General features: G+C 43.1%; 1 protein-coding gene across 1 annotated transcript; it reads left to right on the top strand.

Annotated features, from left to right (window-relative positions):
* The first annotated feature begins 1,422 nt into the window (after window positions 1-1,422).
* Window positions 1,423-17,863, top strand: si:ch211-102c2.4 (uncharacterized protein LOC568178 homolog). The gene is made up of 5 exons (XM_034171011.1): window positions 1,423-1,486; window positions 9,990-10,277; window positions 12,150-12,239; window positions 17,223-17,245; window positions 17,331-17,863. The coding sequence occupies exons 1-5, from the start codon at window positions 1,450-1,452 to the stop codon at window positions 17,412-17,414; spliced, it is 522 nt and encodes a 173-aa protein (XP_034026902.1). The 5' UTR covers window positions 1,423-1,449; the 3' UTR covers window positions 17,415-17,863.
* Window positions 17,864-18,672: the final 809 nt, after the last annotated feature.

Below are 18,672 nucleotides of genomic sequence, written 5' to 3'. Positions count from 1 at the left end.
CTATGGTGTTGGGCCTACATATCGCATACCAGGTATCATGGATCAGTTTGGATATGTCAAAATACTTGAAGAGGTCATGTTGCCTTATGCTGAAGAGGACATGCCCTTGAAATGGGCGTTTCAACAAGACAATGACCCCAAGCACAGTAGTAAACAAGCAAAATCTTGGTTCCAAACCAACAAAATTAATGCCTCGCAGATGTGAAGAAATCATGAAAAACTATGGTTATACAACTAAATACTAGTTTAGTGATTCACAGGATTGCTAAAAAAGCAGTTTGAACATAATAGTTTTGAGTTTGTACTGTCAACAGCAGATGCTACTACTACTGTGAACACCCCCTTTTCTACTTTTTTTGCTAATAGCCCAATTTCACAGCCTTACGAGTGTGCATATCATGAATGCTTGGCCTTGTTGGATTTGTGAGAATCTACTGAATCTACTGGTACCTTGTTTCCCATGTAACAATAAGAAATATACTCAAAACCTGGATTAATCTTTTTAGTCACATAGCACTACTATTATTCTGAACAGTACTGTATATATCCAAAATAAAGTTTATTCATGTTTGAGAGGTCACTTGCATTTTTGAGGTGCAAAGATGTAGATGACTCAATTTTTTTCAGATAGAGTTGTTGTGGAACAGCCTCCCTCATCATGTGGTAAATGCTCCAAGTGTTATTACTTCAAAGGAATACTGATTATTAACTGTGATTATTTTCACAGTGTTTGATTTTTGATTGGCAATTTTATTATGGTGTTTGATGACTGTGCAACTTATAAGTTTTATACGGTTATATTTATGAGTTTTACTATGATGCTTTTTTAAATGATGAGTGATGTGTGCTTTTATTGTATTTTATACACGTTTTATGAATAATTAATGATTCCTGACCGTGATTTTCCGCCTCAGTTGCTGACAGTCTGCATGCTCTTATCAATAATATAACAAGTTTTGTCCCGAATACTATTTGAAATCAACAAGAACTTCATTCAAGCTACACTTTGAACATACTTTGAGTGGATAACTTGCTGAACCCATGGCAGGAAGTGCAAGAAAACACACAGAAATTGTCAAGCACATCTGGTATTATTGCATCCTCTACTGCTCAGGCTGACACAGTCACTGATCTGTAATTTTCTGTTATTCTATAATTTTCACTTAAAATTCAAGTTTCCGAATAATTCTGAGTAGAACTGTATATTTGCAGAATGTTACTGCATTAAAAGTAGCTGTTAGTTATTTATTTATTTTTTTAAAGAGATTATACAGTATTAGTACAGCTGGATACATTTTGGGGGGGGGTTTTTCTTTGTGTTTTTTTTAATTATTGTACAGATGCAATCAGTGATTCAGTATGAGGACGGAAATGTGGTTTCCTGAAACTGTATCACCTAAAGCAGCTTCTCTTCATACTCTCAGTACAGAAACATCAGGTGTTTGAACCATGCACCTTCTGGTTCCATTACTACTTCTGGCTGTTGGTAAGTCTGCACCTATGATGAAAACATTTTCAAAATTCATAATTTTCAAGTATTTAAGAATGAAGGCATATTTTCTCTATTTTCTATGTTATTGCTTCAAATAAAGGTAGGGGTATTTTCATTTGCATAGACTAAATTTAATAGCGTTTAACACTGAAAAAAGTTGAAAAATTAAGAGATATAAAAAAATATACGTATTTTATGCAAAGCTACAAAAAGCTTTGCACAAAATATTTCCATTGGTAATATTGTTCAGACACTTGTTTCATTGTGAGGTTTTCCACATTAAACCATTTTAATAAAAAGTGAGCGTTACTTTATTTAAAGTTTTATACATTTATTAGCAATTTATTTTTACCCATCAAAAATATATATTTAGAATCAGAATCGAATTTATTACCAAGTAAGTTCTTACTTACAAGGAATTTTTTTCTGGTGTCATTGGTGCATATTCAACAATAAAAGAAAAGGAAAGAAGAAAAATACTTCTGTAAGAAGGAATAGGTGCATATACAACAACAAAAGGAAGAAATACTTCTGTAAGAAGTAAAGGAGTCAAATAGACAAATGGACAAAACTATGTTTATTATCAAATAAGTATAGTGGAATGGGGCTGTGCAGGCATGCAGATGAACAGTACCTTTCAGTGCAGGGATGATCAGTCTGTACTTTGTGGGGGGTGGGTGGTGGGTAAATGGGGGTTTCTGGCACTATTTATAAGTTTAGCTGCGGATGGAAAGAAGTTGTTTTTGTACCTTGAGGTTTTAGTCCCGATGGACCCCAGCTGTCTACCAGAAGAGAAGGTAACAAAATGTTTTTGTCCTGGGTGAGAGGGATTGGCCACTATCATCCTGGAGGTGTCCTGTAGGGATGGCAGATTGTTTTTATATGATGGCATTGTGTGTGTATATATATATATATATATATACATTTTTATGTTACAAACTTATTCTAAAATGAATGAAATTCATTTTTTCCTCAGAATTCTACACACAATATCCTATAATGACAATGTGAAAAAAGGTTTTGTGAGATTTTTGCAAATTAAAAAAGAAGAAAGAAATCACATGCACATCATTATTCACAGTCTTTGCCACTCAAAATTGTCCTAAGGTGCATCCTATTTCCACTGATCATCCTTGAGATGTTTCTACAGCTTAATTGGAGTCCACCTGGGGTAAATTCAGTTGATTGGACATGATTTGGAAAGACACACACCTGTCTACATATAAGGTCCAACAGCTGACAGTGCATGCCAGAGCACAAACCAAGCATGAAGTCAAATAGTGCAGCAGATAACTGAAATAATCTTTCAAATGGTAGTACAAGCAATCAACTTTGGCACAAATACTCCTTAGACATTGCTCTTTTGAAAAAACAGACTATCCACTTGATTTTTCAATAGGCGGCCAAGTACGGGTTAATGAAGTATTACACAGTGGTCAAAATTTACAAATGCTCCAATCCTATTAAAAAGTATACCGCATTATTCATCTGATCATAAAGACTCCAAAAATGGTATAGTGTGAACAACCTTTGACTCAATGTTCTGAAACCCCCCACCCCCAGTTTCTGATTTCATCTCTTTATGTGCAGCAAGTTCATTCTGCAGCAATGAACTTGCTGCACATAAGAAGACTCAACGCCAATTATGATTTCTGCTGTGCTCCATTGTTGCCAAGCTATAAATCACGCAGGATTGTTGAACTTTTTATACCAGTGCAGTAAAACTATATCGCTCAAACAGCACATGTGAATAATTAAAAGAAAAAAAATGCTCATTACAGCCTGAAGCTGCAGGCAGCTCCTGCATTCACCTCAAGTTCTGTCATAATTATGTTAAATAAAGTCCATTCTGCTCACAGACTGATTGCCAGAGACAGGACATGTCCACATCCATTATACTCCTCATGGAGGACATCTTCACATCCACTCACGGACGGTTCGCGTGCACGCGAACTGTCTGTAGCTCCTCGTACTCACGTCCTCAAGTTCTCTAACGATTGTGTTAAATAAAGTCCATAAGTCCTGCTCACAGACTGACTGCCAGAGACAGGACATGTCCACATCCAGTATACTCCTCACGGAGGACATCTCCTCCATGATGATGAACTTTAACAGAAATCAGGGTGCACAGCTGCAGCGCTACACAAGAAGAAATATTACCTAGAAGAGAAATCAGAGCACACACCTGTTAATTTTACAGTCTGGCTGCAGGTGAGATCATAGCGCTCTCACCTCAAGCTTCGCCCCCCCTGCTGCGCGCAACTGACGCAGACATTCCTGCATCATCATGATGCCACATGAAGCAACTCGAAGCAGGTCTGGTGTGAAAGGGGCTGTTTTATGTCGTTCTCACTTTTTTATGTCGCTCAGCATGCCCCCTGCCTTCACTGCGCATGCACCATTTCTGAGCATCAGCAGCAATTCACCAGTTATCGCCTTGTATTTCCTTAAAACTGCACTCCAGTCATCATTTATCTCAGTGACAGATATCTGAAGCTTTTGTACAACAATCATTTCCACATAAAGGATGGGGGAGCGATCACAGCATGACAGAAGCAGGTCTGAGACTCTCTCTCAATCCGACTCTCTACACCCAAAGCGATCAAATGGAATAATGTGATTATTAACCATCAGATAACAACATCAAACCTCTTAAATCATTCTAAAGTCAGTTTTAAGCAAAAACGGGCCACTTTTAAGGAAAGTTGAGGCAATAATCTGTTAATCGCTGCTAGCGTGATGCCATAACAATGCTAGCGTGATGCCATAACAATGCTAACGCTCCGACATGATGCATGCACGGTGAATCGTTGTCTGACATTACTGCTGCTGTTGGCAGTTGCGCTGCAGCCAAAAACCTCTGTGAGCTTTTTACATTTTGATGCATCATTTTCAAGAGACTTGGCTTTCTTTTGTAACTCTTCCCATTCACTTTTCTCCTTAGGTTTTCGGCTTGCCATATTTCTGTTGAAACTACTCACTCTTTTTTGTTGGTTTTTAGGCCTATGGAATCATCTTTGACAATGGAAAAATGATTGTATTAACGTCACCTGCTGACAGCATTTTGTTTATCGAACAGGGCCAATGGCTGATGGCCGTTCTGGACTTTTCCAGAACACACAGATTGCCAGTCCGCCCCTGGCTGTTGGGCTGTTTATCAGCACAGGAATTGGGAGAGTAGTCAGGATTGAGGGAAAGATGAATGCAGCAATGTACAGAGACATCTTGGATGAAAACCTGCTCCAGAGCGCTCTTGACCTCAGACTGGGTCGACGGTTCATCTTTCAGCAGGACAATGACCCTAAGCACACAGCCAAGATATCAAAGGAGTGGCTTCAGGACAACTCTGTGAATGTCCTTGAGTAACCCAGCCAGAATCCAGACCTGAATCTGATTGAAAATCTCTGGAAAGATCTGAAAATGGCTATGCACTGATGCTCCCCATCCAACCTGATGGCGCTTGAGAGGTGCTGCAAAGATGAATGGGCAAAACTGCCAAAAGATAGTTGCACCAAGCTTGTGGCATCATATTCAAGAAGACTTGAGGCTGTAATTACTGCCAAATGTGCATCAACAAAGTACTGAGTAAAGGGTGTGAATACTTACGAGGTCCGTCAATAAAGTATAGGTCCTTTTTTTTTTTTCAAAAACTATATGGATTTCATTCATATGTTTTTACTTCAGACATGCTTGAACCCTCGTGCGCATCCGTGAGTTTTTCCACGCCTGTCGGTGACGTCATTCGCCTGTGAGCACTCCTTGTGGGAGGAGTCGTCCAGCCCCTCATCGGAATTCCTTTGTCTGAGAAGTTGCTGAGAGACTGGCGCTTTGTTTGATCAAAATTTTTTCTAAACCTGTGAGGCACATCGAAGTGGACACGGTTTGAAAAATTCAGCTGGTTTTCGTTGAAAATTTTAACGGCTGTTGAGAGATTTTGAGGTGATACTGTCGCTTTAAGGACTTCCCACGGAGTGCTTTGTCTGCGGGTCGAGTGAGCATCTGCAGAGAGACTGCCCCAAGCGGTTAAAACACCAATGCCCGCCCTTAGAAACTGGGCTAAGGGTGGGCCAAGACATTCACATGGGACACACACATATTTCCACACGACTCCCAGTTACAATCCTGAGCGGGGATTTAACCCTTCAAGCCACAGCACTGGTGGACACGGGGTCAGAAGGGAATCTGCTGGACAGCAGATGGGCAAGGAAGGTAGGGCTCCCTCTGGTGATGCTTCCTTCGCCATTGCAGGTGCAGGCACTAGATGGCACCCTTCTCCCTTTAATCACGCACAAGACACAACCTGTAACTCTGGTGGTGTCTGGGAATCATCGGGAGGAGATCAAGTTTTTTGTGACTCCTTCTACCTCCCGCATGATTTTGGGTTTCCCGTGGATGTTGAAACACAATCCCCGGATTGATTGGCCGTCTGGGGTGGTGGTTCAGTGGAGCGAAACCTGCCATCGGATGTGTTTAGGTTCTTCGGTTCCTCCCGGTTTACAGGCTAAAGAGGAGGTCAAAGTTCCTCCCAATCTGACGGCAGTGCCGGTTGAGTACCACGATCTTGCTGACGTCTTCAGCAAGGATCTGGCACTCACCCTTCCCCCGCACCGTCCATACGATTGTGCCATTGATTTGATTCCGGGCGTGGAGTTCCCGTCCAGCAGGCTGTACAATCTCTCACGTCCTGAGCGCGAATCAATGGAGACCTACATCCGTGACTCATTAGCTGCCGGGCTGATCCGGAATTCCACCTCCCTGATGGGTGCAGGTTTCTTTTTTGTGGGCAAGAAAGATGGCGGACTCCGCCCATGCATTGATTACAGGGGGCTGAATGAGATTACGGTTCACAACCGATACCCGTTGCCGTTGTTAGATTCCGTGTTCACCCCCCTGCATGGAGCCAAAATCTTTACAAAGTTGGATCTTAGGAATGCGTATCACCTGGTTCGGGTCCGGAAGGGAGACGAGTGGAAGACGGCATTTAACACCCCATTAGGTCATTTTGAGTACCTGGTCATGCCGTTCAGCCTCACTAACACCCCCACGACGTTCCAAGCTTTGGTTAATGACGTCTTGTGGGACTTCCTGCACCGATTCGTCTTCGTATATCTGGATGATATACTCATCTTTTCTCCGGACCCTGAAACTCATGTCCAGCATGTACGTCAGGTCCTGCAGCGGTTGTTGGAAAACCGGCTGTTTGTGAAGGGCGAGAAGTGCGAGTTCCACTGCGCTTCTTTGTCCTTCCTGGGGTTTATCATCTCCTCCAACTCCGTCGCCCCTGATCCGGCCAAGGTTGCGGCGGTGAGAGATTGGCCCCAACCAACAAGCCGTAGGAAGCTGCAACAGTTCCTCGGCTTTGCAAATTTCTACAGGAGGTTCATTAAGGGCTACAGTCAGGTAGTTAGCCCCCTGACAGCCCTGACCTCTCCAAAAGTCCCCTTCACCTGGTCGGATCGGTGCGAAGCCGCGTTCAAGGAGTTGAAACGACGGTTCTCTACTGCACCAGTTTGCGGTTGAAGTGGACGCCTCTGACTCAGGGATAGGAGCCGTGCTATCCCAGAGCGGAGAGACCGATAAGGTTCTTCACCCGTGTGCCTACTTTTCTCGCAGGTTGACCCCGGCTGAACGGAACTATGACGTCGGCAACCGAGAACTCCTTGCGGTGAAAGAGGCTCTTGAGGAGTGGAGACACCTGTTGGAGGGAGCGTCTGTGCCGTTCACGGTTTTCACTGACCATCGGAACCTGGAGTATATCAGGACCACCAAGCAGCTGAACCCCAGGCAAGCCCGCTGGTCACTGTTCTTCGGACGTTTTGACTTCCGGATCACCTATCGCCCCGGGACCAAGAACCAGAGGTCGGATGCCTTGTCCCGGGTACACGAAGACGAAGTCAAAACTGTGCTGTCGGATCCACCGGAGCCCATCATTCCGGAGTCCACTATCGTGGCCACCCTCACCTGGGACGTGGAGAAGACCGTCCGGGAGGCCCTGACACGGAGGCCGGACCCGGGGACAGGTCCGAAGGACAGATTGTACATCCCACCAGAGGCCAGGGCTGCGGTCCTAGACTTCTGTCACGGTTCCAAGCTCTCCTGTCAGCCAGGGGTGCAAAGGACCGTGGCAGTTGTCCGGCAGCGCTTCTGGTGGGCGTCTATGGAGGCCGACGTCCGGGAGTACATCCAGGCCTGCACCACCTGTGCCAGGGGCAAGGCAGACCACAGGAGGTCCCAAGGACTGCTCCAACTGCTTCCTGTGCCACATCGCCCCTGGTCCCACATCGGCCTGGATTTTGTCACGGGCCTCCCACCGTCCCAGGGCAACACCACCATCCTCACGATAGTGGACCAATTCTCCAAGGCGGCCCACTTCGTGGCTCTCCCGAAGCTCCCTACGGCCCAGGAGACAGCGGACCTCCTGGTCCACCACGTCGTCCGTCTGCATGGGATACCAACTGATGTAGTCTCAGATCGTGGTCCCCAGTTTTCCTCTCAGGTCTGGAGGAGTTTCTGCAGAGAACTGGGGGCCACCGTGAGCCTCTCGTCCGGGTACCACCCACAGACGAATGGACAGGCAGAACGGGCCAACCAAGAGTTGGAACAGACCCTCTGCTGTGTGACATCCGTGCACCCGACAGCCTGGAGTAACCACCTGGCCTGGATCGAGTATGCACATAACAGCCAGGTGTCTTCTGCCACCGGCCTCTCCCCATTTGAGGTGTGTCTGGGGTACCAGCCCCCATTGTTTCCCATGGTGGAGGGAGAGGTCGGTGTGCCCTCGGTCCGGGCCCACCTTCGGAGGTGCCGTCGGGTGTGGCGCACCGCCCGTTCTGCCTTGTTGAAGGCCCGGACGAGGGCTAAGGCCCATGCAGACCGCCAGCTGTCCCCGGCCCCTGCATACCAGGCCGGGCAGGAGGTGCGGTTGTTGACGAAGGACATCCCCCTCCAAGTGGACTCCCCTAAGCTGATGGACAGGTTCATCGGACCATTCAAGATCCTCAAGATCCTCAGCCCTGCCACAGTGAAGCTCCAACTCCCAGCTTCACTGCGGATCCACCCGGTTTTTCATGTGTCGAGAATCAAACCTCACCACACCTTGCCCCTCTGTGCTACCGGTCCGGCGCCGCCTCCTGCCCGGATCATTGACGGGGAGCCGGCCTGGACAGTGCGCCAGCTCCTGGACATCCGTCGAATGGGCCAGGGGTTCCAATATTTGGTGGACTGGGAGGGGTATGGACCCGAAGAACGCTCCTGGGTGAAGAGGAGCTTCATCCTGGATCCGGCCCTCCTGGCTGATTTCTACCGCCGACACCCTGATAAACCTGGTCGGGCGCCGGGAGGCGCCCGTTGAGGGGGGGGGTCCTGTTGTGTGGGCCACCAGAAGAGGACGTACTGCTGGCCCACCACCAGAGGGCGCCCTGCCTGAAGTGCGGGCTTCAGGCACGAGAGGGCGCTGCCACCACGGACACAGCCGGGGGTGACAGCTGTCACTCATTATCTCTTGACAGCTGTCACCCATCTACACTACATCATCTCACTCCATAAAACCCGGACGTCATCTCCACCTCATTGCCGAGATATCATCGACCTGTGAAGGTAATAATCTCAGCCGTATAACTAACTGTGTTTATTAAACTAATTTTTGCAGCTGTTTTTCCTGTGGAGTGCATTATCTGGAGATTGGTGTGACCGGCGACAGCTTTGCTTTACACCCCACCAGATAACAGTACCAGATCCGACATTCGGAGACGGTGGCCACCTGAGGACTCGGGACTTGGCGGCTCCAGTATTCTCCGGGTTCGGTGGCGGAGGAAATCGTGTGGTTCCAGTTCTTCTCAGGACAGACGTCTTCTATCCTTGAGCCTGCCCACACGTCACCCTTGTGATTGACTATTTGCAAAATTTCACATTCCTCTGTATTGTGGTTGTGCTCATTCACAACAGTAAAGTGTTCATATTCAACTCTTTCATTGTCCGTTCATTTACGCCCCCTGTTGTGGGTCCGTGTCACTACACTTTCCCAACACACAGGTTTAGAAAAAATTTTGATCAAACAAAGCGCCAGTCTCTCAGCAACTTCTCAGACAAAGGAATTCCGACGAGGGGCTGGATGACTCCTCCCACAAGGAGTGCTCACAGGTGATTGACGTCACCGACAGGCGTGGAAAAACTCACGCGTGCGCACGAGGGTTCAAGCATGTCTGACGTAAAAACATATGAATGAAATCCATATAGTTTTTGAAAAAAATAAAAAGGACCTATACTTTATTGACAGCCCTCGTACGTACAAGTGATTTCTTTCTTCTTCTTTTTTTTAATAAATGTGCAAAACGCTTTTTTCGTGTTATCATTATGGGGTGTCATGAGTAGAATTTTGAGGGAAAAAATTTATAGTCTGTTTCATAGTGCAATGGATGTGGTGCTGAGCATGCACCCGTGTATGCTCCCAGACCTGACCTGACCAGTGGAGACAAGTGTTATTTGTGTGTACCTGCAGGAGCCAGTGAGGGCATGTACTTGCAGAAGCTGGTATGTCCTCACAAAGCAAGACAGAAGACCCTACCGAGAATTTGGTGCAGACAGACTTCCAGTCGGTGTTGCACTGGATTCATCTTCAGTCCGCATACACTGTCAGTGGATGGAGTCAACCTGAGGGTATCCCAGACCTCTAACTCCTTCACCGTTGCCGTGAAGCAGCCCAGGCAAGGTGAAGGAGTGTACTGGTGTGGACTGCTGAGCAGAAACAACACCATCATCAAGCTGGCTGAAGGTTATTTCTACCACTGTGAGTATTACAAAGGGTGCGATCCAAACACCAGGGGCCTCATGAATAAAGAACTGCATGGATTTCCTACTGAAACATGGTATACGCCAAAACCCGGAAATTGGCATAAGCACAAAAAAGTTCAGATGTATCAAAGTGTGCGTAGGCACGGCTCCAAGCACGTTCTCTTTGTACATCCCACTGAACGTGAAACTGAGCAAACATGCATACACACTAAACTCCTCCCTGTCCACACCCCTATATAAATATGCAAATATACTTAAATAGCCCCTGGGACCTGGGGATTCTCCTCCCTGTCCGAAATGATCATGTAAGAAAAGGAATTTAACCGAGTGTGAGCTACAGATGAAGTGGAGTAAATTAAGTAATTGAAGTGGAGATACTCAGGGATGTGTTATTTGGTACCCTGTCAACCGGAATAAACGAAGCAGAAACGGCGCACACACACACACACACACACATTGAAGTTAAAGAGAATGAGGTGCAGCTGACAGTGTGTGATATCACCACTATACGCATGCGTTCATTGACAAATACTGAACACAGGGAGACAATCGGGGGGCTTGTTAAGAAGCTCTACTTTCACCGTCAAGAAACAAAATAATAATAATAATAGCAAAAACCATATTTGAATGTGCACATGACCAAATGTGCCCGCACTGACTTCATTTGGAACAATGGTTAGGGTTAGGGGAAGGAAGACAGTTATGTTATGGTTAGGGTTACGAGAAGGAATTAGGGTTAGAAATAGTACAATAAAAAAAATGTCACAGAAATGTCACTCATTTCATGATGGGAGCATGAACCACACTGTTAGTCAGGATGAATGAGTCATGCGTTGAACCAGGCCACCTCGCCACGATGTTAGCTGCATTTGCACATCACATATGATTTGAAAATTGATGGAATGAAATTGTTTCCTATTAACAAAAACAAATTCGGCATGTGATGGTGCCTTTATGCATGCAGTCAATAGCTCAGATTACATTTGGGAAACTGGCTCTTGCTGCAAATTGCACTTTAATGTTGGAATGTGATGTACCTGGATGACATTCACACGATTGTGTTTCACACAGCTGGCATGGCTCAGCTAAAGGTTGACTGGCACGCTCCTGACTGATCACCCAGCTCACGCTGGAATGCCCCTGTTGCCAGGAAGTGCAGCATGGCCAGTACCTGTGTGGGCACAGACAACCCCTGGCTCCTCACCATATTGTGCTCTGGGCCAGCCCGAGTTCTGCGCACAACTCCAGTAACAGTGGCCTTGGTAAACGAAATTGGCTTATGAGCTAATTATCGTCATTTGCAAGTAAATCCTTGTGCTCCGTGAATACACACTCATGCCAGATTGCACCGTTTGCAAGGTCCTCTAACAACGCTAAAGCAGCTGCTGTTAGTGCCATTTACACATCACTTTGCGTATGGTTTTATTGGTAAACACATGGGTGTGTTAATTGTTTATAAGTGCATCTCTGGTGTGCACATCACTCTGACTTCTTGTTTTCACACTATTAGCGGTTACCAGCATCATCAGTACATGTCGGCAGTGGAACAATAGCTGTAGAAACGTACGTATGCCAGCCAGGAATTTTGCATGACGCATCGCACATTTCCACGGTCATTCCACTTTTGATACATCTGAACGTTAGCGTGGAGACAGACGTACTCCACATTTTTGTGCGTTCGCACGTTTTGTACACGAGGCCCCTGATTACTAACGCCACTGTCCTCAGGTGGACTCTGTGTCGTTTGTTGTTCACATCTTTAGACATCGCTTCATTCATGGATGGAGATATTTGTGTACAGTGTCACAAAAAGCATTGTTATGTGTTCTGATGCATATATCCAGCTTTCTGTGCCTTTCTTCTGCAGCCTCTGGAGCTTACATCTGGAGTTTTGCTCGCTGGGTTGTGGTGCCTGTGCTCCCCATGGTGATGATTTTCACCACCATCTTCTCCAGAAGTAAGTTGTTCTGTTTGTACACTTCATGCAGTCAGAGAGAAAAACTACAGAGAGTGAGTGCTTGAATTGTTTATGGCTCATTATTCATATTTGATTGGACAATACAACGATTAATAAGTCAAAATAATGTACAGTATGCATTAAAAAAGTTTGTTTTTGTGTGCTTCTTTTCCTCTCCTTTCATTTATGTGAACTTATTTCCAAAGTTATAAAAAAGATTAATCTAGTAGGTGAACGTGTGAACATTTTTCATGTGTACAAAGCAATTACGCTTTAATATGACAAATTCTTTTTTTCATTCAGACAGGTATTTCTTCTTTAAAAATCTGTATTTTAAAATCATCCATTCAACCTATTTATTATCATCTTTTGCAATACTTTGATTTATTTTAATTGAGGTGTAAAGCATTTTATTCCGCCATACTTAGCTTTAAAAATGTATTCACCTTTTTTTTTTTTGCCCAGTTAAATAAATGAAGTATCTTTTTCCCCAAGCCCTTGGTCAACCACATATATTAAATAAATGAATAAAAGCCCCCCTTTTATTTACTTTCCCCCTATTTCATGTGAATATTTTCTGTGAATTATTTCTGTAATTTATGTTTGTAGTATGGCCCAAGCAGAGGGTCACCCCTTTGAGTCTGGTCTGCTTGAGGTTTCTTCCTCAGAGGGAGTTTTTCCTTACCACTGTTGCTCTGGGGGTTTGTAAGGTTAGACCTTACCTGTGTGAAGCGCCTTGAGGCAGCTCTGTTGTGATTTGGCATTATATAAAGGAAATAAATTGAAAATTAAATTGAATTTCATAAAAACATAATAATTACATAGCTCAATTTTTAAACAAGAAACTAAATTTCCTTGTACATGACAAGCTAAAGACAGTTCTGATGTATTATTGTATGATTGACCACAATTTTTAAGCAAATTGCAGAATTTCTGTAGGTTTATCAATTATATTTATAATGGTAAAATGTGGTCTCACACACACACACACACACACACACACACACACACACACACACACACACACACACACACACACACACACACACACACACACACACACACACACACACACACACACACATATACAGTGCCCTCCAAAAGTATTGGAACACTTGGTATTTCACACATTTTAATTTGTTAATACCATTTCAAATAAAAAAATAACTAAAATGATCTTCCTTAAACTCAAACTGAAAGTAAATCTCTACAACTTCATATAAATGAATTAAAAATATAAAAGCCAAGATGATGGGTTGCATAAGTAATGGAACCCATTGGTATAATACCTGTAAATAATCCATTTTATTGCCATTTTTCTTCAGACAAGTCAGGGGATGGATACATGAACATTTCCAAATTCCAAGTCACTGAATATGTCTTGGATGTGATGGTCTAGTTAGTGGTTAAGCGCTGGGCTTGAGACCAGAGGATCCTTGGTTCAAATCCCAGCATGACTGGAAAATCACTAAGGGCCCTTGGGGAAGGTCCTTAATCCCCTAGTTGCTCCAGGTGTGTAGTGAGCGCCTTGTATGGCGGCACCCTGACATCAGGTTGAATGTGAGGCATTTATAGTAAAGCGCTTTGAGTGTCTGATGCAGATGGAAAAATGCAATATAAATGCAGTCCATTTACCATTTTGGACTTTATTTACATCAGTTATGAAGAATTCTAATCCATTTATATTTTTTCTGCAAATCTGATTGGTTAATTGTGTGAGATTTAAGACCACAAAATATGGCGTGGGCGGTCGCAAAATATTAAAACCACTTCACATTTGATGTGTTTCTCAGCCCCATGACCGCATTGCTGTCAAGTGTCAACATTGATGCTGTCACCTGAGAGCGACTGAAACTAGTGCAGCGATGCGGAAATGCGTGGATTTAATGGATTTACCGTGGATTTAACTCAATGCAGCTGATGAGATGGAGAAATCTGTGGGTCTGCTCACAGAATTTCCAGTTTGACATGAAGACGCTGTTGCTTTATTAAGCTTTGACGAGCCGACCACACCCTTTCACAATGATTTGCTGAATGAATTACTTACAGAAAAATAAACTGTGAAAAAGATAGAATTGAATTAGAATGGGAATAACCTTGTTGTGTCTGATGATTTACGGACGTTCATGCTGGTTTAAGGTCGCAAATACGAGGCCTGTTAGAAAAGTATCGGACCTTTTTATTTTTTTCAAAAACTATATGGATTTGAATCACGTGCGATTACATCAGACAAGCTTGAACCCTCGTGGGCATGCAAGAGTTTTTTCACGCCTGTCGGTTATGTCATTCGCCTGTGGGCTGGCTTTGAGTGAGGAGTGGTCCACCTCTCCCGTCGGAATCTCTTTGTCTGAGAACTTCCTGAGAGACTGACGCTTTGCTTGATCAAAATTTTTTCCAAAACTGTGAGGCACATCGAAGTGGACATCACTTCGAGAAATTCAGCTGGTTTTCTGTGAAAATTTTAACGGTTGATGAGAGATTATGGACTGTTGCTGTCGCTTTAAGCACTGCCCACGGAGCGGGACGTCGCGACGCGCACTGAGCCGCCGCTGTCTGCCTGTTTCGAGCTGAAAGCTTCCAAATTTAAGCCTCTGTTGACCCAGGACATCGTGAGAGAACAGAGAACTTTCAGAAGAGGTCGGGATCAGCAGTTTATCCGGACATTCCACTGTTAAAGGAGATTTTTTAATGAAAGAAAGTGCGGACGGGTCCGCGCGTTGGGACGCAGCCGGCGCCGCACGCCTCCACAGGAAAAACACCTCCGTTGGAAGCCTTAAGGACAAGTTGGAACATATCCAGCTGTTAAACAATTTCTCAGATACTCACTCAACTGAAAGCCATCAAAAGCCGCCTGGTTTTTACAAATGGTTATCAACACGGAGGTGTTTTTGCTGTGCCGCCGCACTGCGCCAGCTGCGTCCCGACACGCGGACCCGTCCGCACATCTTTCATTAATAAAATCTCCTTTAACAGTGGAATGTCCGGATAAACTGCTGATCCCGACCTCTTCTGAAAGTTCTCTGTTCTCTTACGACATCCTGGGTCAACAGAGGCTTAAATTTGGAAGCTTTCAGCTCGAAACAGGCAGACAGCGGCGGCTCAGGGAGCGTCGCGACGTCCCGCTCCGTGGGCAGTCCTTAAAGCGACAGCAACAGTCCATAATCTCTCATCAACCGTTAAAATTTTCACAGAAAACCAGCTGAATTTCTCGAATGATGTCCACTTCGATGTGCCTCACGGTTTTGGAAAAACATTTTGATCAAGCAAAGCGTCAGTCTCTCAGGAAGTTCTCAGACAAAGAGATTCCGACGGGAGGGGTGGACCACTCCTCACTCAAAGCCAGCCCACAGGCGAATGACGTAACCACAGGCGTGAAAAAACTCTCGCATGCCCACGAGGGTTCAAGCTTGTCTGATGTAATCGCACGTGATTCAAATCCATATAGTTTTTGAAAAAAATAAAAAGGTACGTTAGTTTTATCACAGACCTCGTATCTATTTTACCTCAATTTGTGACCATAAAAGCCAGCATGAACGTCCGCAAATCATCAGACACAACAGGGTTATTCCGTAAATACAAACAGTATGGCATTTTATTTCACCAAAACATCACATCTAGGCTTGCATCTCAGATGTACCTTCTAGCAAATTGTAGCTAAGTTTCAGGTCTTCTTTAAAAAAAAAAAAAAAAAATCCTCCTCTATACCACTTCATCATGAAGCTGTATAATTGGTGATACAAATTACAAAACATGCACCATGTACAATATCTCCCATCACAACCAGAGAAGCTGATAACGTCTGGGTTGTCTGGGTGTCTTGGTGACTTTCCTCACTCAGTTTTTGAGAACTGTCTACACAGATTTACCATAGCGTGCCATACTGTTTGATTTTCTTCATAATTGATGTAAATAAAGTCCAAGACATATCGAGTGCCTTGGAAATGTTCATGTATCTATATCCTGACTTGTCTGAAGAAAACTGGCAATTAAACTGATTTTTACAGGTATTATATCAAGTTGTCTGAAGAAAACTGGTAATTAAACTGATTTTTTTTTACAGGTATTATATCAAAACATTCTATTACTTATGCAAGTCAACATCTTGGCTTTTATATTTTTAATTGCTTTCAATCAAGTTGTACAGATTTGGTTTCCATTTGAGTTTAATGAGGATAATTTTAGATTTTTTTTTATTTTATTTTTTGTATTTGAAATGGCATAAAAAATTAAACATGTTAAATACCAAGTGTTCCAATACTTGCAGAGGGTACTGTATATGTCCCAAAGTTGTGGAAATGGAACAATATCTCCACCTGGTGGACATTTACCATTAATATAGGTAGAATTAATGCAGGTTCTATAGAATTGTGTGTATGTGGCACAATAAATATTCTGTAGCTTTTGTGCAGTATCATAAATGGAATAAACAAACATGCAGGAAAATACCTCACTTCCTGAATCAGAGATCCTCAAATACTTTTTCTTGCCCCCTCTGAAGAAATCGTTAAACAGTTAAACCGATGAGGTTTTAAGCAAATGTTGGTAATATTACATAAGACTCCATTTAAATTTATTTTAATGAAATAAATGTTTTCATTCTGCTGACACCCCCCAAAGTTTTTTTAAGGTTGTATTCGCATCACCAGAAGTGACCTGAATCTGTTTGTATTTGTGTGTTTGCCTGTCAAGTCAGTTTTTTTCTTCATTACCAATTCAGGTCACATACATTTGTTCTTCATTACCAATTCAGGTCACATACATTTGGGGTCTGAGGTCTGATTCTGTTATAAGAATGCTGTTTGAACAGTCACTTTACAAATATGAATTTAAACTGTCCACATGCAGTGAATCAAAAATCAGGTTCAGGTAGTAGGTGAAATGTGAACATAGCTAAAATGTCTTAATCTTAGTAACTTCTATCTCAACAATAAGTGTCCAGTTTCATTTGAGTTTATTCAATTCTAATGCATCTTTTTTCCCCAGGAACATTAAAATGTATTCATCAGGTAAAACCCCACACTTCTTTGTGTTACACATAAAACAAAAGATATCCTTGTATTAATTTTTTTTCCTTCTTTGTGCCGTCTTTAGAAGAAAGAGGAGCTTTCTGAAGACACAGCTGTGGCCAGCGCTCAGGCTGATCTGCTGTATGAAAACACAGTGCTAGAAGTCTGAGAGAAACCAGCACGCTGCTTTCATTTCAGTAACTTCAGATTTCTCTTGTAGCAAAAAAACATGAGGTAAAAAAAATTTGCAGATACTCATTATGAAGAAATAAGTTTGCATTTATTGGACAAACCAAACATTTGTAAACTCAGATATCATGTAAAGATGGAACATGTCATGGGAGGTGGGGTGAAGACATAAAAACAAAACAAAAAAAAACAAAAAACAAAATGAAGGGTTTCATTCCAAAATGTCATACATCTACCATTCAAGGAGGAAAAGATCCTCGAAAACATTACCACTGTTATTGTCCCACGGGGCGTACACATCATTTTGGAACAAAACTCTTCAAATATAGATTTCTTTATATATTTTATACATTCTTGCTGTACATTTAAGTCTCATGCTTCACGTGAAACTGTGCTTTCAGCATTTATCCTCAATCACAAGACAAAAGAGAAAAACAGTTTTCAGGATCAATGCTGCATAGTTTCAGCTTTGGAATAACTGTTTTGGAAATAAAAATGTACATGTGCATGAGAATGAAATGAAAAATTAGAGCCCGACCAATATGCATCTTTTTTTTTGGGGGGGGGGGGGGGGGGGGCATACTGATATTGACAAATAATAATAAAAAAAATAAATCTACTCAGATATAGCTGCTGATAAATACACAAAATGACAATGATTCCTAATATTTCATTATCAAACAATTATGACAAAGAAATGCAATTTAGGCTTTACACTTTTCACTTTAAACATGAACTTTAAAATAAATATAACCAACAATCAACCAACATAAGTCACGCTGCCTTCACTTGTAGTCGCAGTTACCACGGTGCATCCATCAGCATTTGTATAAAATAGATTATTTTGGCCTCGCCTAGTTGGCAGCATAGCGACCACTAGCCTCTTGTTGCTGTAAAACGTCCATTCTGATTGAAAATTAATGGGAGCTGGTTGTTTTTTTTTCCCCTCAGTCTCTTGTACCCAATGTAATAGTCGATACGGATGTTTTTGTGAAAACCTCATATCAGCCGATACTCATACAACTCATATTCGTCGAGCTCTAATGGAAATCATAATAAAAGCAGTCATTTGTCAAAACATGTCAGACAGTACACACTGTGTATCTCAAATCTGTGACGTATAACTGTTTCACAATATTTATGAACGATATGATATTGCTGTTCATCAGCAGGTAGAGAGATGGAAAAAAAAAATTTTCATATCACCAAGACAAGTACATTTGATTAAAAGAAGTAAA

Source organism: Thalassophryne amazonica, chromosome 5 (assembly GCF_902500255.1).
Source record: "Thalassophryne amazonica chromosome 5, fThaAma1.1, whole genome shotgun sequence".
Classification (NCBI taxonomy): Eukaryota; Metazoa; Chordata; class Actinopteri; order Batrachoidiformes; family Batrachoididae; genus Thalassophryne; species Thalassophryne amazonica.
This window is presented reverse-complemented; position numbering and strand designations above follow the sequence as displayed.

What these genes read in the sequence shown, in the direction of transcription:
- si:ch211-102c2.4 (XM_034171011.1), top strand. Translation starts at nt 1,450, where the DNA reads ATGCACCTTCTGGTTCCATTACTACTTCTGGCTGTTG. An exon ending in TGAAGGTTATTTCTACCACT is followed by an intron (nt 10,278 to 12,149) that starts GTGAGTATTACA and finishes TTTCTTCTGCAG; the next exon opens with CCTCTGGAGCTTACATCTGG. An exon ending in CATTAAAATGTATTCATCAG is followed by an intron (nt 17,246 to 17,330) that starts GTAAAACCCCAC and finishes TGCCGTCTTTAG; the next exon opens with AAGAAAGAGGAGCTTTCTGA.